This window comes from Astatotilapia calliptera, chromosome 6 (assembly GCF_964374335.1).
Source record: "Astatotilapia calliptera chromosome 6, fAstCal68.1, whole genome shotgun sequence".
Classification (NCBI taxonomy): domain Eukaryota; kingdom Metazoa; phylum Chordata; class Actinopteri; order Cichliformes; family Cichlidae; genus Astatotilapia; species Astatotilapia calliptera.
The window spans coordinates 19,739,366-19,763,338 of NC_137427.1; the positions used below are offsets into that span (position 1 = coordinate 19,739,366).

The 23,973-nt window shown below is 40.9% G+C and overlaps 2 protein-coding genes across 2 annotated transcripts; both read left to right on the plus strand.

Annotated features, from left to right (window-relative positions):
- The first annotated feature begins 182 nt into the window (after positions 1-182).
- Positions 183-10,014, plus strand: pde5aa (phosphodiesterase 5A, cGMP-specific, a). Its single transcript, XM_026170856.2, has 20 exons — positions 183-600; positions 873-1,539; positions 2,246-2,329; positions 2,464-2,544; positions 2,665-2,754; positions 2,844-2,996; positions 3,147-3,214; positions 3,315-3,463; positions 3,970-4,145; positions 4,263-4,313; positions 4,802-4,948; positions 5,801-5,929; positions 6,946-7,040; positions 7,208-7,295; positions 7,478-7,578; positions 7,685-7,762; positions 7,862-7,925; positions 8,028-8,102; positions 8,773-8,856; positions 9,038-10,014. The coding sequence occupies exons 1-20, from the start codon at positions 323-325 to the stop codon at positions 9,158-9,160; spliced, it is 2,781 nt and encodes a 926-aa protein (XP_026026641.2). The 5' UTR covers positions 183-322; the 3' UTR covers positions 9,161-10,014.
- A 245-nt stretch (positions 10,015-10,259) lies between these two features.
- Positions 10,260-23,751, plus strand: hpf1 (histone PARylation factor 1). Its single transcript, XM_026170862.2, has 8 exons — positions 10,260-10,416; positions 11,261-11,444; positions 12,224-12,410; positions 12,622-12,720; positions 20,461-20,614; positions 20,969-21,056; positions 22,907-23,079; positions 23,424-23,751. The coding sequence occupies exons 1-8, from the start codon at positions 10,378-10,380 to the stop codon at positions 23,556-23,558; spliced, it is 1,059 nt and encodes a 352-aa protein (XP_026026647.2). The 5' UTR covers positions 10,260-10,377; the 3' UTR covers positions 23,559-23,751.
- The last annotated feature ends 222 nt before the right edge of the window (positions 23,752-23,973 follow it).

A 23,973-nucleotide genomic window follows, 5' to 3' on the forward strand; every position in this document is an offset into this window, starting at 1 on the left:
GTTTTCCTAGTTCTAAGATATTTGCTTTTTTGGACACTTGGACACAGGTGTTAAATTTAAATGACGAGTTCATAACATGTACGAGCCGGGGGTTAGAGCAAATCCATTTAATCAGGTTCCTTTAGTGGATATCGGCTAAATAAAGGTCAAGGGATTACCTTGACGCAATCGTTTTCACGGGCTCTTTATGCTCTGCTCTCTGGCAAGTCGTTAGTCTGTCTTACTTTCTGCCTCCTCGCGTTCGAGGTGTTTCTCTTAGATAGCTCACTGGGCGTAAAAACTGAGTTTACCCGATCTTTTCTCGATTTACCTGAGCGAGGGGATGCCCTGCCTTCACTCTGAAGCGCTAGAGTCCATGGAGCCTGGCAGCGTGAGTCCTGGGGCATCTCCGGACGCTGGCGCGGAGTCGATGCGCAGGGGAATCGTGAGCGACTCGCCGATGGTGCAAGGCACGGGCTGGTTCTTCTCCCCACTGTGGAGTCCAAGGTCCAGGTTGCATAGCAGGAAGTTTGGAGATGGTACGACAAGCTACCAAGAGGACGCATGGTTGGATGACCACTCCGACTTCACAAGGGCTTACTTTTTACGCAGAACCTCAGCGTAAGCGTTTACATTTTATACCTCTACAGTTTTAGCTGAAACTCAAATTACTCAGATCCCTCAAAATTATAATGTGCGATTAAAACGTTTTTAACAAACTTTTGTTGAATAAAACGCTTGTAAAGGTGAACACTTTATTAGTAATGAAAATATAAGCTGCATTAGATAAAATTATGTTTCCACATATACGTTTAATACTTTTTATACAAATTTTAAGTACTTTATTTTAGTTTTGCTTTTAAATAAATCGTGTAATTTGTGTATGATTTCAGGGTCAGTTGTCCACAGACAGAAATGTCCCCACTTCTGTCAAGGTTTCAAAGGAGGAGCTCTGACCATTCCGAGGCGCTCATGAAGGCACCTTATCGGAGAAATTCTTCCCCATTGAGAAGCTCAGACCTGAACGTTTTAACTTTGACAGACAGACGCCTCGCTTCAAATCTCAGTGTCCCTGAATGGATGGACCACTTTGGTCCAGATGTTAAAGAAAGCCATTCACCATGCTGTCTCTGCTTACCTCGTTGTTCCCGTTTTCAGTTTTCTCCCTGTCAACCACGAGCTCCCGTTTGCCCCTGCTCATCTAGCTTACCCCACCCTCCACAGTTTTTTCCACCCACATCATGTGGCCATGGTGACGGCTGCCCTTGGATGATGGGGCTCCTAGGAGAAGGCCTAAGCTGTATGGGTTCTTTAGCAGAGCTCTGCCAGGGGACTGTGATCCATGTTGGGGAGCTACTGGGAGCAGAGGGTGGTTCGCTCTCTCTTGTACGGAAACACTGTGGTGGAAGGAGTAGCTTGGAAGACGTGATAGCCCTAACATCACTGGGGCACTTGAATGAGGGAAACCCATACAGCCAAGCTCATCTAGAACTGGTAAAAGGGATCATGGGATGCGTAATGGCTACAGCTTCACCAATAAATCTAAGAGATGCATCTGAGGTAAATGTTGATGTCATGATTGTACATGTAAGCTTAACTCCCATGTTCCAGGGCACAGACGAGGGATTAAAAATCAGAAATAAGGACTGCATGTTTAATGAGTCACCCATTTCCTGAAAGTCTGTTTTGAGATGATGACATGGCTATTTGAAGAAGCCTGATAGGGAATCCCTGATGACGCAGTTTCTTTTAATCCTTTTAGTGACTGCTTCCAGTGATAAACCTTGGATTACTGTCCTTTCCTCGCACATGCCCACACATACACCCCCACAAAAGTAGATTCATGCCAAAGCTGTCTAAAAGGCTTACAGGTGGTGGTCACAGCAGCTCTTCTTGCCCTCACAAGTAAGGTGATTTGGAATGTGTGCCTGGAAGAGTTGAACACCAGGTAAACCCAGTCAGCGTGGGTGTGCATGGGTTGTCCCTAATAACTAGGTAGATGCCAAGCATCCTGAGAAGTGTGGGTATTTTTGGTCAGATGTGGCTAAAGCTGATGAACAGCGCTGACCCAATAGCTTAACAACAAAGGGTTATGAAGAGATTAAAGTTAGTTTAGGTATTAAAGTCTGTTGCTACTCAGTTGCCACAAATATCTAACATACATAAGACTGTTGGATAGGATATGTTTAAAACATGTTGCTGTTAAGTAATTAATATTAAGTGATCCTCTTACATGCACTTATGTTTTCCTTATTTGTCCCAACAGGACCCCAGATTCAACTTAGCCAATGATCAAACATCAAAGATCAGGACGGTTCTGAGTGTTCCTATCAGCAACCATAGGGGAGAGGTATGTGTGCCGTTGCAAATACCTTTAACTAATGTAAATGTCCTGTGGATTTTTCAGTGGCATATTGTTCATTGTCATAACAGAATTTTAAATATAGATTGGATGTAAATAAAACGTTTTCTTTTTTTGAACAGGTTTTAGGTGTCCTGCTAATGATCAACAAAAGAAATAGTTGCGATGGATCACGTTCTGTTTTCACAAACGTTGATGAAAAGGTGAGGGATTGGACTTTAGTATGGAGATTTTTTTCTATTATAAACATTATTTATAATGTCAGATATTTGCCTTGTCTTAATGCTTACCACCCATAAATACGCGTTTGATTTTGTTTTAAGGTGTTGTCAAATCACATGGATGTGTTGGGGACTGTCCTGGATAATGTCCAGCTGTATGAAGGTGCGAGACAAGAGGCTAAACGCAGTAAGGTAAAGCCAGAGAACAGTTTAAAATCGTTTTATGCCTTGTAACATGTCTAAGTAATATCTTCATGCATATGTGTGTGTGTGTGGTCCAGGCTTTGATAGAGATGGCACAAGTACTATCAAAGGAGCACCATTCCCTTGAAGTTATGCTGAGTAAGATGGCTGCCACCATCATGCCCTTTACACACGCTCAATACTGCACCATCTTTATCCCCAGTGAGCAAACTTCAGACACTGAAGAAAAGGTACATTATCTTGACATCCTGCTCAATTTCCTTGTTTTCCATTACTTTGTCTGTTTAGAATATAGTACAATATTTTTAGCCATACACAATGTTTTCATTTTTTTTTTTTTTTGTTTTGTTTTGTTTTTCATTTTTGTCTTTTGATTACAGACTTTATTCTCAAGAGTTATACATTTGGAATGTGAGGAGCTCGGATCAACCTGCCAGATCTACAGAAGGTATTGTCCGGAGACTTTGCAAGTCCTTGAGTGTGATTTACTTTTAAAACAAATATGGGATATTTGGGGGGTTTTGTAATTTGAAAGTATAATTTTTCAGGGAGCGTGACCTCAGGAATATAGATCCGTCATATGCCTTTCGAACCCTGACTTCTATGGAAACACTTAATATGTCGAAGAGTTCTGATGAACTGAAAAGGAGTCTCATCTGCTGCCCAGTTAGAAATGAGAGATCTGAAAATGTTATCGGTAAGTTCTTTTCTTGAATGGCAGTAAACATTGTAAACAGGATAGGATTTGAAAATAAATCTTTCACACCTCTGTTACCAGACAAGCACAAATGAAGCACAGCATACAAAGCTCTCTTATTAAAGTAGAAAATAAAATAGTATCAAATAATATAAAATAATAGGTTTCACAGATGATTTGCAGTGACCTTTCACAGCTAGAAATCCTTACTTAATGTTTAGACCTTTTCAGTCTTTATACTACTTACTGTGATCTGCTCTGAGAAGACCAGATCTGGACATTTTATAAAATTGTTTCAGTTTTTAATCCAGTTATCTTTTCTAGCCACTTGAATATTTAGATGCTGAGATTATTATTGTGATTTTTTTTCCCAGTGATTCCAAAAACAAGTTGCCCATCTCAGCTTTACCACAGAAAGCAACTAGACTATGTGTTAAAAACAAAAACATAATTTGAAGAACTTTGTGCTCAAGCTACACAACCATCTGTCTTTTAATGTCATTTAGCTGTGTGCCAGCTGATGAACAAACAAAGCAGAGCCTCAGATGAAATGGAAGTCTTTAACCGATATGACGAGCGCCTTCTGGAAGACCTGGCAGTGTATTGTGGCCTGGCTCTACAGTATGCTCAGGCAGTCCAGATCACTGAGGAGCGGAGGGCCAGTATAGAGGTCACACAGGAGGTGAGAACACTATCTCGCCCAATTAGTAAGTTAGAGAAGAGTCAGAAAAATAATTCATACATTAACAAATCTTAAAGTTTTGTTTCTGAGTTTTCTTTGTTTATTGTAATTGTGCAGGTCCTTGCCTACCACATCACTGCAGCAGAGCAGGAAATCCAGGCATTGCAGGTGAGTCTTTCTTTGGAAGAAATCAGCCTTTCTCTTTTTATCCAGTTTATCCCTGTTACAGCGTGGCATCGTGCATGTAAATAGTGATTTAAAGTAAATAGCGCACACATTTGTTCCCTTTTCTTTCATATACCTTGTTCTTTCTGTTAAATGCCTTCCTTCTCCACTCTTCCTATTTTTTTAATCACTATGGCAGTAGTCAAGCAATCAACCCTTGCTTTGTTCCAAGAGGCCAGATTTACAGGCTTTAATGCTATTGTAGAACTAATGCCCTAACAACTTAAAGCTCTTGATCAGCTGCTATCACTGAATGTGAGTGCAAAGGTTAAGGTAACCTCCTCACCCATGTTAAAGCTAGATGGGTTTTCTGTGTTTACACACCTAGGTAAACTGAGGAAAAGAGCTCAAGTTCTATTTTGTTTGTGTGTGTTTGTGCTTGAACGTCCTGAAGAGTACATTTCAATTTCTTTTATTGGTTGTGTTTTTAGGAGGCCACCATTCCTTCTGCTGAATTGCTGAATATTCTAGACTTCCATTTCTCTGGTTTCGGCGTGCCAGAAGACGCGACAACACAATCCACGATTCGCATGTTCCTGGATCTCAATTTGGTGCAGGATTTTAACATAGACTACAAGGTAGCTCAGCTTCTATTTCTATTAGTAGCGTCATTTTCTTTATCATATAAATGAGGAAACAGTTAATTTTTGTTTGTTTGTTTGTTTGTTTGTTTGTTTGTTTGTTTGTTTGTTTGTTTGTTTGTTTGTTTGTTTGTTTGTTTGTTTGTTTGTTTGTTTGTTTGTTTGTTTGTTTGTTTGAGAACAAAATGACATTAATAGGCTTGTTTCATAAGTATTTATGAATTCAAAAATCCTTTTTCATACACATCATGCTTCTTTTACATCTTTTTTCCAATCAGGATACAGGATAGTGCTTGTATCAGTGTTAGTGTGAAGCCAGTTTGGCGTTTGTGCCTTTTGAACAAGCACAAAATTCAAAGTTTAATAACTAAGCATTTCACAATGTTCCATTTTAAAAGTTGGGGTAAAGAGATTTTGGTAAGAAGAAAAGCTTCTCTGTCAAAATCTGCAAGCTGCATCTGCAAGTTATCTGTGAATTTCTTGGTAAAATCCTGTTGTGTAGCTACTGATGTTAAGGACTGTGAAACCCTGGGGTTCTGTGGTGGTTCAAGCTTGTTTCACTGGCATTGGTCTTTTTTTCATTTCATTAACTCCATCTTATCTAAGGCACCAAAACAGGAATCACGTTAGTGGGAAAAGGACCTTTGAGAGAGGAGAATATGAGTTCATAATGGATATTTTAGTGTTATCTTATTAGCTCTTACATTTGACAATATGTAGTTCAATATGTCTCTTTGAGTTACAGGAATTTCACTACTGACAAACTAGAAAAGCACAATAGAATCACCTAATACCTTAAATATTCTCAATTTCTATTATTTATCAATTTTACATATCTCATCCTTCCAGAGTCTTTGCCAGTGGGTTTTGACTGTGAAACGTGGCTACAGGAACAACGTGCCCTACCACAACTGGCACCATGCAGTGAGCACTGCTCAAAGCATGTTTGCAATGCTCATGGCAACAGACCAACTCCAGGTTAGTTTGTGGTAAAAGCAGAGTGGGTCTGTAGTTGCTATTATTATAATTTTATTTACAATCAATTCTATGTGTCCATGTGACAGTCACACTGTGACATTTGCATAATGCCGCCGGAGTTTCATCTGTCCTGTAGCTCAGAAGTTTTGGGAGGAGTCAGTTGAGGACTGCCAGGGTTGTCCTTCCATACTCAGCGCTCTTAACTGTTTGGAAGAGGATTAATTTTAGATCTTGCCAAAACCTCTTAACTGCTGTCTGTAACAATCAGACACATGCCTACGCCTCAACTCAAGTGACTTCTGCCATTCACTCACCAGTGTTCTAAGCTTTTTGGAGATCCAGGTGTATGGCCACCCTGGGGGTCTCTGTACCAGGACCAAGCTGTATCTGTTATGCATATTTGTATCTGTTATAGTCTGGAGCTTAATTATGTGGGATATTCAATGAAGACACTGACTGGTATTAGTAACACTAAAATGGAAGTATCATTTGTCGTACTTCATTTCTTTAACATCAAACATTGAATAGTAGAATTACAGTTACACTTTTTTTTCAGTATTTGTTCAGATAGAAAATGACATTACTATCTAACATTTTACTGTCTTATCACTTAATTCTTTTAGATTAGAGATTATTTAAATACAATTAAAATACAAAAAAAAAAAAATTAAAAATGATTTAGAGATTTTGCATCATCAACTATCCATAAATTCCTGCTTCCTGTTTTTTACCCTTACATATACTCGTGTGTAGGGATCCATAGACTTCAGCTCCAATTGGGGTTGGTCCTTTATCATCTTATCTGTTAGAAACTTTTATTATCGACTTTTGACAGCACATGAGCCACCTATTGATACAAACTTTCTTTTATTTTGTGTAGCACATGTGCAATATATACATGTGCAGATGATTATTTTCTCACTTATTATTTTTTTCCTATAAAGCGTTCAATTATAAAATGCAGAAAAATAATTTTCTTCATTATTACAACCTGTTTCTTTCTGTTCATATGTTAGACCATTTTTTCTCGTCTGGAGATCTTAGCGTTGATGATAGCCACTCTGAATCATGATGTTGATCACAGAGGAGTTAATAATTCCTTCATAGAAAGGTAAATGTTACTTCTTCATCTCTCACATTTACTCCATTACTTATTTTTACTCTAAATTATCTAGACCATAATTATTTGTATTTATTTTGATTTGTACTATCTATAACACTTATTAGTCACTGCCTACTTATATTCAGTCCTGATTCTTTCTTTCTTTTTTCTCTCAGGACTCATCAGCCTTTAGCTCAGTTATATGGACACTCCTCTCTTGAGAACCACCACTACAACCTGTGTGTCTTCATCCTAAACAACACTGTAAGATGCAAGAAATAAGTTATGTTTGCATGCACACAACAGGACGTTCAAATGAAGCTCATATACTATATCTATTATTCTGCAATCATTCCACTTGTGAAATAATTAGATTATTTTGATCTCTGTGTGTGAACTTGTAGTCTTCAATTTAATTTACTTTCTTTCTCTCTCTCATCTTCCAGGGCAGTCAGATTCTTAGCGGTCTGTCTGCTGAAGAGCACAAAGCTCTATTACACTTAATCAAAAGGGCAATCCTTGCCACAGACCTGACTGTCTACATGGAGTACGTCTGAAACATTAAAAATGTCATAGAAGACGTAGATTACACATTAAGTCAGTCTTATTTTAACCCATGTTTCTTCTGGCTGTTTTTAATTTTTTTTTTTCAGAAGAAGAAAGGAGTTCTTTTCTCTTGCTAACAAAAGCGGAGTGAGCTGGAAAAGTGAGAAACAAAGAGACTTGCTCAGGTGAGAATCACATAAATTAGAATCAGAGGCATATTATATTGTTGTGCTCGGTAAACCAAGAGAATGCGCTGTGTTGTAAGCTATTACTTTACCCCACAGGTCAATGCTGATGACAGCCAGTGACCTCTCTGCTATCACAAAGCCTTGGCCTGAACAAAAAAGAGTAGGTCTCACAAAGTAGCTCTGAATGAAAAATAAAACACTTCATGCTTCATCTCTCAATCCTTTTTCACTGCAACCTTAACCTCACTCTTCCGCCTAACAGATTGCCAGTTTGGTTGCCATGGAGTTCTTTGCACAGGGGGACAAAGAGAGGGAAGAGTTCAAAATCAAACCCATTGTAAGTGGAGCTTGCAGGATTTGTAGTGTGCCAAGGATTCTGAAAATGTTGAGTGGAACTCACATCCGGATAAAAAAGTGTGCGCACATAAAAAGGAATTTAAATCAATATTATTTTTTCATGATTGGAATCAAACAAGAATCCAATCATTTGTGAATATCTTGTTTCAGTCTGATGATAAATGTTTTTAAGTTTAAAAGGCATGCTGTTGTCCTATTTCTTGTTGCGCTACAATTGCATCTACCCCGTCGTATAACAGTATCACGGTGCCAAAGACTGTTCTTTGAAAAAATACATAACCACAAACACTGGTATGTCTCAGAATATCTTCACATTTTTGTCACTGTGGTTTAAAAAAATTTCTTATTTTGTTTACACAGATTCAAAAAAGGGTTTTCATAAAATGTTACTGTTACTCTGTCTACACTATAACAAAAATAACAATATCTTTGAATACATAAAGCTTTATAAAGCCTGTTGTGTATTTCTGATGCATTTTTCCCCATTCAGAGTGAAGTAAATTTAATGTAGCTTGCAGTGTTTGGGGTTGAATCAATCTTCATATATAAATGTTCATATTCAAGTACTGCATACTTTTACAATTCTATCTGATCTTCTGTAAGTGCTTTAAGTGCTTTTTAACAGCCACTTTATGCTTACTTTTCACTAGGACATAATGAACAGAGAAAACAGCACTCGACTGCCGTATATGCAAGTTGAATACATTGATGAGGTCTGCTATCCACTCTACAAGGTGTGTTATTACTATTGGTATTGTGTAAGCAATGTGTAGATAACTGTATATTCTACTTGCATGCATGTGTCCTTATATATTTCATCACAGAATTCACCTTGTTGTCATCTTGTTCCCTTAAGATCAGTTGTAATTTCCACTGTTCTATCAACAATCCCATCTCTGTCTTTGCCTTCCTCAGACTGTATCGAGACTGTTTGACTCCTGCTCTCCTTTGCTAAATGGGTGTAAGAAGAACAGAGAAAACTGGCTGCAACTTGCTGATGAACAAGAAAAAGAAAACAATGAAAACTTCACTGCATGAAGACTTTAAGGGAGAGACACAGACAGACCAATGAACAGCGGACTGGAGAGAAGATGAAGACACGTGGCTTCAGAGGCTAAAAGGAGGCTTGCCCATATGTTCTATCTTCATTCTTCTAAGTGAAGACTGACCTATTGCTCACACAGCAGAACTTTGATGAGCAAACTGGTTAATATGTTATGCAGTGGCCCTCACGGTTATGATTATTCCTGCACTTGTATTGCAAACAACTTATTGTGCCACATATATAATAGCAAATTAAATGCATTTACTGTATGTAAAGATGTACTAAATAGCTTCTCAAAGTACTTTACATTAAAAGCTACATTCACATTTATGTTCTCTCTGTATGGAGTGTTAGGTTAGGGGATGGACTGCTCTGCCTTCACATTGAGCCTACATTAATCTGTTTATTTAGCAGTGAAGCTTTGAAAGTCTGAAAAATGACTTTGATTATTTGCACACCATATCTGTATTTGTATTTTTATCTGTGCTACACTGAGTTTCGTAAGACCTGTATCCAGATTTTCAAATGCATAAGTATTTTAAATGTACTGCTTCCTTTCCACATACCATCAAATTAGTACAGTGATCTATAACATAATCAATTTTGTGAACTTGTATTCAACTATTTATTTTATTAGATTACTGACATCTACATATTTTTTTTTTATCTGATTTGACTTTCTTTCCATAATGGCTCTTTGGAGCACTTTGACCCTGTGCTAATTCTATTAATTGTTCCCCTTTATTGGCTCTGACTTACAAGGTTATCTTGAAATTTAGCAGAACTGATAACAACTAATGTTATTTCCACCATCTGAAACTGAGCAATAAAGATATTGTTCACCACACATATACAGCATGCATTTTAAATAATTATCCAGCCTAAAATGTTCAAAGTATTGTCACATACCTTCTATATGATTTGCATAACCTTGTTAATAGTAAGTAGTTATTTAGCTGAACTGTAGAGGCAAAAGGGGCAGATGACTGTATAGTAAGCCAATTTATTATTATTAGTAGTAGTAGTAGTAGTAATAGTAGTAGTAGTAGTAGTAGCGTTGTTTTATTGTTACCTGGATTATTTAGGGGAATGGACGTTTGCATTCCAGGCCTGTGGGTGGCACTGGTGCTCTTAAACAGGGCGCTGTTGCTGCGGACGGCTCGACGCTGACTGGCAGAAGAAGACTTCAACGGAGAAAAAGAGGAATAAAATGACAGGGCGCGCAAAAAGAAAACACAAAGCCGTTCAGGTAAATACGCTTTGTTTTGACCTGCTGTGTTTGGTGCAGGAATATGCGTTTAAAACAGCAGCCTTACCAAACGAGACGCCGTGCTCTGTGTGCAGCAGAGCAGCTGCCGTTAAAGTCGGTGTGAAGAAGTGTTTAGCAGCCTGACCGAGCAGCAGTGGACAACATGGCAGCAGCTCTGCAGGCTGGTCCCACAAAGCAGCTTGTTCAGCGATGCTAACAGCACATACCTGAATGGGGTCTTGGGCTTTGATTAAATGGAAAGCACTGCACCATAACTGGACCTTTATGCTAGCTAGGAAATATCCGTGCGTCGTTCCCATTCACTGATTGTGTAGTGTGGCATCAGCAAGCGCACTGTGGGTGTCTTCATTGATTGGTGCCTTTATCCATTAAACACCAATAAATGGCCCCATAAGATCGTTTTGCTAAGGTTGCGAGCAACTATTGGAAAAGATTTCGATCCCTACTCGTATTGTACACGCCACTGCAGGGTACAGAGTCCAAGGCAGTGGACACAGCTGTACTTATTGTACACTAGTGCTGATGCGAGGTCGATGCATTATTTCTCACGCAGTAAATATTGACCTACTTCTGTGGAGACCATGATGCTCAATGATTATTATAGAAGTGTTTTGAATAACCTTTATCGATATTTTTTTTTTTTTTGGATGGATGGATGGCTTCTTTTTATAATAATATAGTGGTTGGTTCAATGTATCCACGATATGTTTTACTGTCAACCTGCTGAATCAAAAATGAGATATTTGGAGCTTGATATAATACATAAATAGGCAACTTACTATGCAGTATTGCTCAGGAGTTCCCCTGCTTTTCATGTCTTTAGGAAAAAGGCACAAATAATGGAGAGGTGAAGAAAGCTCGAAGTGAAGAATCCAATGATGTGCTGCCATCGGGAGTGAAATCGGAGCAACGTGATGAGCTGATGCAGTTATACAGTTTTCAAATGCCAGAAGATCTGTACCACTTCTGGGAATTCTGCAGCGAGCTTTGCACTGACAACCCCTGTGGTATGATGATGTGGTACTAGACTTCATAGGGTGGAACCGCTGAATTTAATACTGCTTAGTATTTCAGTCTAATAGAACATTAAAGACGAGGTAATTCAAAGCAAAAAAAAATTCCACGTGACAGTCGGTGGTTAAGGACTTCAAAATGAACAGATCTCCTATTATACTTAAACATGAAATTCAGAACCTGTTTTTTAGCTATTAGATGCTCAATCGTTGTAATGAACTTAGGAGCTGTAATACAGGTGTGAAACAGATGACACAGTAGAAGACAGAAGCATCACGTCTGTAATACTGTAGTACTGTACGGTGCTTTAAAGGCCAGTGTAACAGCTAGCTAAAAGCAGATGTTCTTGAAGGTGCTGCGGTGAGTGGTAGTGTACACACTGCAGTAGAGTACAGCAGCTGACAGTCAATGATCATTTCATCTATAAAATGTCAAATATACTGAACACCTGAACAATTTTATCTTTGATTTTTTTTTTTTTTTTTTGTTATTTTTGAATCCAGCCCTAAAACAGTGGATGATTTGTTTCCACTGAGTGTTGTTTTGTTCTCAGATTTAAGTTTATTTCATTTATCAAGGTTTTTTTGAGCAGTGCAGATGATTCATTTTATCATTAAGTGAAAAATCTCCATCTCAGATACTTATGTGGTGTATAAGATATGTGCTACAAAACAGTGTGTCTATTTAGTAAAATATTTCATCAATAATTTGCACTTAAGTAATGCTTCTGTGTCAGCTCGTTTCTGTATCAATATATTGTCACTCTCTGTAGGTGCTCTGAAAGACTCGCTGGGATTGCAGCTAGTTGGACCATTTGATATTTTGGCAGGAGCTCACAAAAACTCCAAGAATTCCCAGCCGAACTTCCACCTTCACTGGCGATATTTTTATGACCCACCAGAGTTTCAGACCATACTCGCAGGGTGTGAGAACAGCCAGCATCACATTGGTTACTACAGGTATAGAACATAAGATCTGAAGTGTGTGACTATCGGCTTTTATTAGAATCTTGTAGCTTCCACCAAAGGCTGCTTCCAACATTTGCTCTACCGAGAAGATAGAGAGCATCGTGTGTAATAATATGAAAATAGTGATAACAATATGTACATGAGCACAAGTGGTTCTGATTTTGTTGTTGCTTTGTTTTACTGAATTTCATTGTTCCGCCAGAGATACTCCAGACTCCCTCCCTTCGTTTGTTGGGGAAAATGAAGCCAAGAAGGGCTGTACTATAACACAGATGGGGGACAACGTGTTTGCTGCAGTCCAGTGAGTGTTAACCACCACAAACTCACCTTATATCACTTTATATAATCCAACTTCCAGCTTAAGAAACAAATTCTTGGCACAAGAACAAAAAAAGTCCTTGTGCATTAGTGACCACTGATGGTGGTGATTTTATTTCCCACATCACATTTCACAATAAACTGTTTTGTTTTTTTAAATGTAGTGTTTAGGTATGTACTGTTTAACAGGTTCTAAAAGTGATCTGAAGGGGGACAAATGCTGAAAAAGCAACAAGGTCACAGCCTCCAAAGCAGGAGAAATGAAAACTGTTTTTTTATGTTCAGGAAAATCAGGAAGAGCTTAGTATCAGCTGTACTGGAAGGTAGATCTGGGCAATATGGATTAAAAAAAAAAAAAACGATCACAAATTTTTTTTTTCTTTACTGAACAATTTCAGTTTCTGGTGAACTGATGGCAGGGATACAGATTTAACGCTAAGCAAGAAGACTCTTTGTAGGAAAACCTGTTGCGTGGACTTTCCACTATTCCATCATGCTTGTTTGAATGGTATTATTTAGGGCTGCACGATTTTGCATAAAATGAGAATCACGATTATTTTGGCTTAGAATTGAGATCACGATTATCTCACGATTTTCTTTTCCAGTATAAATATTTATTGCACTTATTAACTGCACATCAACTTCGCAACAGTTGAGACTGAACATAAAAACAATAAATAAACATAAAAACAACAAATGTCTCACATTTTGTTGTTGCTGCAAAATGTTGTACTGCTTGAAATTCCGTCTCCACCGTTGCTCGACACTGCGTGTATAGAGCAGTGTTGCCAACTTAAGCTGGGCAGACACTGCGTTTTTTTTCAGTCGCGCGATTCAGCTCCTGCTCAAACTGTACGGTTGACTCGCAGGGGTTAGAAGTTCATAGGTCACGATGCAGGGTCTCACACTATACGGCCCGATGCTCTGATGCGACCCGAGTGCTCACACTGTGCGTCCATAAAATGAAGGTTATAAGAGAAATTCTGTTGCTCGCTCTCCCTCTCTGTCTTTCACTCACACAGACACGCACACCACCACCATCAACTTTGCTAAATTGCTAATGAAAAACATTGACCAGGCAGCTGTGATTGAGCAGCAGTGTAGATCCAACTATTTTCACGGTTGTTGTGGTCGTGATAATTTTGTGAGGCCACATCGAAAAGGCTCGGATGAGCTTGCCATAGTTCTACAAGTTGTGCCTCCATCGCTTGTGTCCAGATCACACGCTGCACTGCCGTGCTGCGCCGTCTTTGTGACATTTGTGTTTGCGCGTGCGCAGTGTGAGAAACTGCGGTGACACCCTCACGACGGTCGCGAGGATTTCAAACAGGTTTGAAATCCTCTCGACCAAGCGATTGATGATCGGGAGCTGGTCGTGAGGTGTCAATCGCTTCTCGTTACCCCACGTATACTACACGATGCACGACGCACGATGAAGGCCAAAATCGGGCCGATCGCCAAAACGGTCGCACGACTCAAAAATCTGCTCAAAATGGGCCAAAAATCGCACAGTGTAAGCCCAGCATTAGCGACTTTGTCGCTATATTTAGCGAGTTTTCAGACCCCCTTGGCGACTTTTTTTCTAAAAAGCGACTAGCGACAAATCTGGCGACTTTTTCTGGTGTTATTGGAGACCTATTTATGACGAGTTTTTGAAGTGAAAGCGCGTATCGCTTTTACTCTCAACAAGCAGCGGGTGCTGCCGTGGGCATCTCACCCGTTCCAAAGCGCTCACGGGCAGAGAATAGTCCCCCCCAGCTTCTATCAGGGCAGAAGATGTTCACACCTGTGCGTCCGAACTGCAAATGAATAGCGCATGAGCGAAGCCGCTGCTCTCGCACTGACTGTAACGCAGTCAGTTCTTCTTTTACTGTTGTGCTTTTTTGTGGATCACGAGGTTTAAAACTACTTATACACACACACACACACACACACACAGTAACTCCACCAGAGTGCCTATTTCGGGTCACTTTTGCCGGTACAAGCCCGGATAAAGGAACAGGGTTGGAATTGTGACATTAAAAAAAAACAATAATTGCTAAAATAAATTTAATTTGTAGTTATAAATAAATTCTAAATGCATTTAGAACGTTCTTTACTCACTTTATGTCTCTTCCATGATGTTATTTCTCTCTCCAACAACGTAGGTTACAGTTATATTAGCATGACCAATTATGCAAATTAGGCGATGACGTCATTTAACGACTTCTAGCGACTTTTAGGACAGCCAATAGCGACTTTCCTTACTGAGGAGTTGGCAACACTGGTATAGAGCAGGTAGTGCAACAATAGAAAAATAGTTGCAGGACGGCACTGTGTAGCGTTTGTCTAGGGTGTTGATCATTTTCCTAAATCCCTCGTTTTGCACAGTGTTGATGGGAGCCATATCTTTGGTCAGGTGATAAGTGATAGCCTCCGTAATTTCTTTGTGCCTGCGGGAGTTCGACGTGAAGCGCTGTATAAGGTTCCCGTTATTGATTTTTGGGTGGTTGACCGGGACGGATTTTCTCCTGTCACTTTCTCATGTGCTCTCCGTTGTTTTTTCCCTGCTAATTTTAGCAGCCAGCTTCTGTATCACGTGGTATAAGGCTCCGCCCTTGTCATTTGTTGAGCAGGAAGAGTGAGCGCTTGTTTTCATGCAGATTACGTCCCGGATCAAAATGCGGTACAATCGTCGTCTTTATTTACTGCTCACAAGGACATCTTAGTTGCCTGACATGTTTTTCACAAGTCCTTGCAAGTAATGTTTACATTATTTTTTTCGTCTTCTGAGGGAATGGGCAACATGTTGACTATGATTGACTGCTGTGGCGTTATGCCAACCCTACAATACTGTCTGATAGGCTATCCGGTTGTTCAGTCTGACATCAGTGAGTGATTAAGATGGCGCCGGTGAGGTCGGCTGCCGTCACGACTGCTCCGACCACTTTTTCTTTGTCTTTGTTTTTTAAGTTAGTTTTCAGCGTTTCTAAATCGGCAAAATCATCACCATTGGGTACATTAGGTATGACAGTGACACTCTTGTTTCTATTGGTATACAATGTACTCACAATTCGAAGTTTTTAACTCCGGATCCGAGCTGGCCGAGTGAGATCTCGAGGGAGAACAAAGGGAAGCGGCGGCGGCCTAGAGGGAAGCGAGCCGGCGTCAGGAACAGGCTGAGAGCTCGTGCACACCGCACACCTCTGCCTAGCATCCTGCTCGCCAACGTCCAGTCACTGGAGAACAAGCTTGACGACCTCAGGGCCAGGATAAAGTTCCAGAGAGACATTCGGGACTGCAATCTCCTCTGCTTCACCGAGACATGGCTGAACCCAGCGGTGCCGGACCACGCCATCCAGCCGGCCGAGTTCTTCTCGGTTCACCGCATGGACAGGACACAGGACTCGGGGAAGTCAAGGGGAGGCGGCGTGTGTTTAATGGTGAACAACAACTGGTGCAACAGTGCGAACGTTGTTCCTCTCACACGCTCCTGCACACCAAATCTGGAACTACTGTCCATCATGTGTCGTCCTTTTTATCTACCTCGGGAATTTACATCGGTCATTGTAAGTGCCGTTTATATTCCACCACAAGCGGACACGGTCACCGCCTTATGCGAGCTGCATGAGGCACTCACACAGCACCAGACACAACACCGGGACGCTGCGCTTATTGTGACGGGGGACTTTAATAGCGCCAACCTCAAACGCGCAGCGCCGAACTTTTATCAACACATCACCTGCCCCACCAGGGGTGAAAGGACACTGGACCACTGCTACACTACGGTCAAGGACGGCTACAAGGCACAATCCCGCCCCCCGTTTGGCAAATCTGATCACGCCGCCATCTTCCTCATGCCAAAATACAAACAAAGGCTGAAACAGGAAGTTCCGGTTCAGAGGAAGGTCGCGCGCTGGACGGATCAATCGGTGGCCGCGTTACAGGACGCACTCGATGACGCAGACTGGGGCATGTTCAGAAACAGCTCCGACGATGACGTCAACGTGTTTATGGAAGCGGTTGTGGGATTCATCGGGAAACTAGCGGATGATACCGTGGAGACAAAGACTATCACAACGTTTCCCAACCAGAAGCCGTGGGTGGATAAAACCATCCGCGACGCTCTGAGATCCCGCACCGCTGCCTACAACACGGGACTCATGACGGGGGACATGGACCCGTACAAAGCCGCGTCATATAACGTGCGGAGGGCGGTGAAAGAGGCGAAGCAGCGCTACGGGAGGAAACTAGAGTCACAACTCCAACAGAGTGACTCTAGGAGCCTGTGGCGGGGACTAAGGACAATAACGGACTATAAAGCACCAACAACCGGTATGACGAACGCGGCCGTGACTTTGGCAGACGAGCTGAACACTTTCTATGCTCGCTTCGAGGCTGCAGCTAAGGTCTCCAACAATGCTAGTGTTAGCGGTGCTAACGGCTGCAGACAGGAAGATACTGCCAGCACCGGAAACGTGCTCGTCATCTCCGAGCATGAAGTAAGGAGAGCCTTCAAGAGAGTGAACACCAGGAAAGCAGCAGGACCAGACTGCATCCCAGGTCGTATCCTAAGAGACTGCGCATACCAGCTAGCTCCTGTGTTCACTGAGATATTCAACATCTCTTTATCTCAGTCGGTGATCCCCACATGCTTCAAAGAGTCCATCATTGTTCCTGTCCCGAAGAAACCCCACCCTGCTTCTCTCAATGACTATCGCCCTGTAGCCCACACCTCAGTAGTGATGAAGTGCTTTGAACGCCTGGTCAGAGACTTCATCATTTCTTCACTACCAGTCACACTGGACCCACTACAGTTCGCTTACCGTCCAAATCGTTCCACAGACGATGCCATCTCTCATCTCCTCCACACATCACTCACTCACTTGGACACTAGAAGGGGGAATTATGTTAAAATGCTCTTCATAGACTACAGCTCTGCATTTAATACCATAATTCCCTCCACACTCACCACCAAGCTGGAGCATCTGGGACTCAGCTCATCTATGTGTCAGTGGATCTCCAACTTCCTAACTGGCAGACCACAGGCAGTAAGGATGGGCGGACATGTCTCAGCCTCCACCACTCTCAGCACTGGAGCCCCCCAGGGGTGTGTTCTGAGCCCCCTGCTGTACTCTTTGTACACATATGACTGTGTGGCCACTACCAGCTCCACCACCATCATCAAGTTTGCTGACGACACCGTCGTGGTGGGCCTGATCTCTGATAACAACGAGACGGCCTACGTGAAGGAGATTAGGAATCTGGAGAACTGGTGCCAGAGGAACAACCTCCTTCTAAACGTCAGTAAGACAAAGGAGCTGATAGTGGACTTCAGCACTAAGCAGGAGAGGAACTACCAGACCCCCGTCATCAACGAGTGCCCAGTGGAGAGAGTGGACAGCTTCAAATACCTCGGAGTTCACATCACGCAGGACCTGTCATGGTCCTGTCACATCAACACCGTGGTGAAAAAGGCCCGACAGCGTCTCTACCACCTCAGACGCTTGAGAGACTTCCAACTGCCCTCCAAGGTGCTCAGGAACTTTTACTCGTGCACCATAGAGAGCATCCTGGCGGGAAACATCTTAACCTGGTTCGGGAACAGCACCATGCAGGACAGACGAGCTCTACAGAGGGTTGTGCGGTCAGCTGAGCGCACCATCCGCTCCGAGCTCCCTGACCTGCACTCAATCTACAGCAGGCGGTGCTGGACCAAGGCCAGGAAGATCGTGAAGGACCTCAGCCATCCCAACAACAGACTGTTCTCTCTGTTGAGGTCAGGAAAGCGATTCCGCTCCCTGAAGACCAACACAGAGAGACTGAGGAGGAGCTTCTTCCCGCAGGCGATACGGTCTCTCAATCACACCACCACACAGTACTGACCCACACATACAGTTCTTACACACACACTGGACTTTCTGGACATTGTTTTTGCACAACACTGGTCACTATATTCTTCATTTCCAGTTAATACTTGTACAGCTGCTGTTATTGTGTATATATTTATTTATATTTAGATTTCTTCATACATTCTTATATAGTTCTATATTGTGTATTGTGTATTTTGTTGTACAGTTATTTTATTTTCAACTTTAATTTATATATTTTATCTTATTCTTCCCAGTTAAATTTACCCTTCATTCTAATTTGTGTTGTACAGTTATTTCATTTTTAACCTTAATTTATATTTTATTCCTTCCTAGTTAAATTTACCCTTTTTAATTTTTCATATTTATTTCCTATCTTATTCATAGCCTTTCCTTTTTTTGTTTTCTTTAGGTCACGAGCAGTTGTCCAAGCATTTCACTACATATCGTACTGTGTATGACTGTGTACGTGACAAATAAAATTTGAATTTGAATTTGAATTTGATTTGACTATGATTGACTGCTGTGGCGTTATGCCAACCCTACAATACTGTCTGATAGGCTATCCGGTTGTTCAGTCTGACGTCACTAGCCGTGTCTGGGTCTAAACTCCGCTGCAGGTCCATATATCAAACGATCACTATGGCATTACTGAGAGTTGAAAAACTGTCTAAAGTCTTTCATCTTTAATAAAATGATCAGCGTTCTGCTCTACCAGGTGTAACTATTGAGTTTAACATCCAGGCATCCATGAAAACGGAATTTATGACATTTAAAGGAGTTAGAAGTTAGCAGGGAGTTAGCTCGCTAGCTTCTATCTAAATACAATATAGCATGTCCTGACTGCGGGGTTTTGGAAACAAATTAAAACGTACAGCTCTGTTATCACTTCCAGCATAAATGAAGACAGAAAACTAAACAGCAGTAACGTTTGTAGGGTTACTGAAGTTGGGCTAGCTGGTATATAATGATGTGCTGTGTGACCGCTAGCGACACAGCTACGTTAGCATAATATAAACAAGCTATTATTTATTTATTATTATTAAACAAGCTACTTGTATTGTCTGTCTGATCAAATTGTAAAGCCTACATTTATTATCATGGTCTTAAAAAAAAAATTTTCTCGAAATAATATTGTAATCGTTTTATCATCCAGCACTATCAGAAAGTTGAAAGAATCATCAGTGCGTTGCATCCTGTTGTGTTTGGGTTTTGTAGCTGCAGATCAGTCAGGGTACCTTTGCTGAACTCTTACATTACTAAAAGTGTATTTATGTGGATGTTGTTATTTTGATGCATATCACCCACCTAAACCTTCAGACCACAAATAAACTTTCATGGGAACAATAGTAGAATAATGCACCACATTTAACTGCAAAAACTGTTCAGGAATGTTTTGAGGAATATGAAAAAAGCTTTAAGGTTTTAAGTTGACTTGCTGAGTTTCTGTGTCTGCCTGATTGAGCATCTGAATGTGTTGGGAAAAAACTCGAGTGCATGGAGACTTAAAGGAAGTCGTGCTAATCTGTTGATGCTTGATACCACAAAACGCCTTCTGAGGTCTTGTGTTGAGTCCACCCCTCAACAGCTCTGACCCACTGAGGTGTGGTCTCAGCACAAGGGGAAATTGTAGAGTATTAAAGTGGTGGCTTTAATGTTGTGGTTTATTTGTTTGTTGGCCACTTAAAATTCCATCAATAACTTGATGCTTACAGAAATAAACAGTCAAATTGGGTGATCCTTAACTTTTCATAATATGCCCTCTTGTCCTTCCTCCTTTTATTTCATGTGTGAGAGTGGAGGTACATTACTGCATGAAATTTTCTGTCATCACTTCTTTTTGTCTTGTAATTTGCTGTTCTTACTTCCATCAGCCTGTATCTGCTGAGGAAGAGGAAAGATAGGGGCAGTAAGAAAACTGGGGATGAGGCATTGGAAACCTTGGAGGCAAAGCTGAGAGACAAAGCACAGACTCTGGGCTTTTCTCTGGAGCAGAAGACCAAAGACATGAAGCAGAGAGACAAGAAGGTAAAATGGACACGCCAACAAAAAAAATTACCAAGACCTCTCTTGTAATACCCATTAAATCAGGGATGTCAAACTCATTTTGCATTTAGGGTCGCATATAGCCGACTTTGATCTTAAGTGGACCGGATGAGTGAAACTGCACTTTCTTCTTTAAAGACATTGATGTACACATTTAATCCTCGAGACATCTTAATAAAAGATCAAGTCCAATTTCATTTACAGAAAAAGTTCTGGTAGCTCTGACTGTTCCACATTTACAAGACAGTAATGCTGCTTGAAAAGCATTAAATGTATAGATATGAAAAAAAAAAGTGTTCTTAAAGTTGATGCTTGAAAACTTTTTACACACTATAGGTCGTAACAAAGACATTCCACGGCGCGGGCATTGTTGTACCTGTAGACAAGAATGATGTTGGATACAGGGAACTTCCAGAAACAGATGGTGAGTTTACAAATTTAAAGTTGTTTTAACACCAGTTTTTTCCATTTGTCTTTTGTTTATTCATTGGTGAGGTAAACAAATTTTGATAAAGGAATTTAGCTTCTGTGAAATAAGCTGGTTATATAGATTGCAGAGATGTCTTGATGCATTCTCAATCATCCAGGTAAGTAAATCTCCAAAAGTTGATTCTGTTCATGTGGATGTAGCGTTTTCAGTGGGAGAAACGTTTTGTCACTCATCCAAGTGACTTCTTCAGTCTCAACTGACTGCAAGTTTCCCCAATCTTATACTGTAACTAGTACATTTGCATAATCACTGAAACCAGCCCATTGAAGGAAAAATGGACTGGGAGGTCAGTTCCTTCATCTTGATTATGCAAATTCTCATGACCATTGATCAACAACCACTGATCAAAGATCACTGATCAATGGCCATGAGTACCATTCACACAGAGTTGGGGAATGGCTGCAATCACAGCATTATAAGATGGCGAAAGATGTACCCTTAAGCACCCTCCTCTATTCAGAGATGGTCTTTCCCTTTTCATGTAAATGGCCTCATTGACTCTGCGCTCAAACCAGCGTTCTTCCCTTTCCAGGATGTGTACATCCTCATCATTGAAAGAGTGTCCACCCTGTAGGTAGGAATACTGCAGTCCTGGTCTAATGAGGTGGCTCTTCTGTGTTGTGCCATCCGCTTTGCCAAAGGTTGTTTGGTTTCCCTGATGTATAAATCCTGGCAATCCTCCTGGCACTTAACAGCGTACACTATGTTACTCTGTTTGTGTCGAGCGACCAGATCCTTGGGGTGGACCAATTTTTGGCGCAGCATGTTTTGGGGTTTAAAAGCCACAGAGACACGATGTTTAGAAAAAATGTGTCTCAACTCCTGACACATGGGATCACTACAGGTTTTTGCTTAGTCAGCGGTTGTCCTTCTCTCCTGGATCGGCTGGAACTTTCTTTAGGCGCCTTTCCAGCTTTGACAAAAGTCCAGCTGGGATAACCCCATTTACTCAGGGCCTTCTTGATGTGATGTTCTTCTGCTTCCCTGTCCGCTGTGTCTGTGGGGATGGTGTTGGCGTCCTGATGACAACCAGTTTATGCTCCAGTGGATGATGAGCGTCAAACCTTAAATACTGATCTGTATGCGTAGGTTTCAGCTTTTAGATGTTCCCCATTACTGATGGAAATCTCACAGTCTAAGAAGGCTAACCTGCCACTTTTCATATCCTCCCTGGTAAATTTGATGTGTCGGTCCACCAAGTTAATGTGATTCGTGAGTTGTGGTACGTCCTGAGATTTGATTTTCGTCCAGGTGTCATCCACATACCTGAACCAATGACTTGGTGGTGTTCCAGGGTAGGATAACAAAGCCCTCTTTTCCACTTCTTCCGTGTACAAATTGGCCACGATGGGTGAAATTGGGGAGCCCATGGCACACCCATGTTTCTGCCTGTAGAACTGACCCTTGTATGTGAAATAGGTGGAATGAAGATACAGTTCCAACAGCAAACACACTTGGTTAGTGCTGAGAGTGGTCCTGTTGCTGAGGTTGGGGTCATCCTGTAATCTCTTACGAACTACCTCCAACGCTTCCGTGACTGGGATGCAAGTGAAGAGACAATGCTATTGACCGGAACTCATACGATTATAAGATTGGGGAAACCTGCAGTCAGCTGAGACTGAAGAAGTCACTTGGATGAGTGACAAAACGTTTCTCCCACTGAAAACGCTACCTCCAGATGAACAGAATCAACTTTTGGAGATTGCAGAGATTTTTTTTTTTTGTTTTTTTTTGTTTTTTTGTCTCCGCTCCTTAACAAATTTGTTTTTTCCCTTGTGTCCCAGCTGGTCTCAAGAAAATTTGTAAAGCCATTGTTGAAGCACGGACTGATGAAGAACGCGTCAAAGCTTTTGGACCGATCCAGGAAATGATAACATTTGTTCAGTTTGCTAATGACGAGTGCGATTATGGCATGGGTTATGAACTGGGAATAGACCTCTTCTGTTATGGATCTCATGTGAGTATACTAAGTCACTGCTTCTTCAGCAATCATCTTTCTTGGATTTGATGTGATTTCTGAGATGACTTATGAAATAAAAAGAACTTTTCTTTTCGACTTATTTCTTATTTAAAATGGGATAGTTTTAATTCTTTGACATATTTAAAACAAAACACAACAGTGGCTATACTAGAACTATTAGTGGTTTAATGTTGCACATACATTTAAGTTAAATAGAATAAACATAAGTTGGGAACTAATGCTTTGGTCCATACAAAGAACTGAATTTTCAAAACTTTTTAAGGACTGGGTTTTTGGGGATATAAATCATTTCTCTTTGATTTTCTCTCTCTCTCTTACAGTACTTCCACAAGGTTATCAAGCAACTTTTGCCCATGGCTTACAACTTACTGAAAAGGAACTTGTTTGGGGAAATTTTGGAGACCCATCTGTCAAGTCGTATCCATGACAACATAGACCAACTCTCTCCACATTAAAACAAAAAAAATTATTCAGAAGTACATTTCTGTTCTGGCTCTTTATAAGCTTTCCCACCATGTGTTCTTGTCTTCTGTTGTTTGTCATTGCTGATATTTTTGGTGGATTTGTGCTGCTGTCACTAACTGGAAACAGTTTAGTGATGTCTTGTTTGTAAAAGGTAGCTGTTCAATAAAGCTTTTTTTAAATATATATTTCTACTTTTTTTTTTCTTTTTCTTTTTTTTTAACCTGTTTGATTTTTGTGTCCAGCCTAATCTGAGCCAAAGTCCACCTCACTTTACAGTTGAATTGTGCAGTCATCATAATTTTTGCCTTGAGTTTAGATCATCAAGGTGGACTGGTGTTGATCAGACTGCAGGCAATCTGATGGAACAATGCGTTTAAGGTGGTGTAATACCATAGAGTGGAAATA

What these genes read in the sequence shown, in the direction of transcription:
- pde5aa (XM_026170856.2), top strand. Translation starts at nt 323, where the DNA reads ATGCCCTGCCTTCACTCTGAAGCGCTAGAGTCCATGGAGCCTGGCAGC. An exon ending in TCTTCATCCTAAACAACACT is followed by an intron (nt 7,296 to 7,477) that starts GTAAGATGCAAG and finishes CTCATCTTCCAG; the next exon opens with GGCAGTCAGATTCTTAGCGG. An exon ending in AGTTCAAAATCAAACCCATT is followed by an intron (nt 8,103 to 8,772) that starts GTAAGTGGAGCT and finishes ACTTTTCACTAG; the next exon opens with GACATAATGAACAGAGAAAA.
- hpf1 (XM_026170862.2), top strand. Translation starts at nt 10,378, where the DNA reads ATGACAGGGCGCGCAAAAAGAAAACACAAAGCCGTTCAG. An exon ending in GAAAACACAAAGCCGTTCAG is followed by an intron (nt 10,417 to 11,260) that starts GTAAATACGCTT and finishes TCATGTCTTTAG; the next exon opens with GAAAAAGGCACAAATAATGG. An exon ending in TCTTCTGTTATGGATCTCAT is followed by an intron (nt 23,080 to 23,423) that starts GTGAGTATACTA and finishes TCTCTCTTACAG; the next exon opens with TACTTCCACAAGGTTATCAA.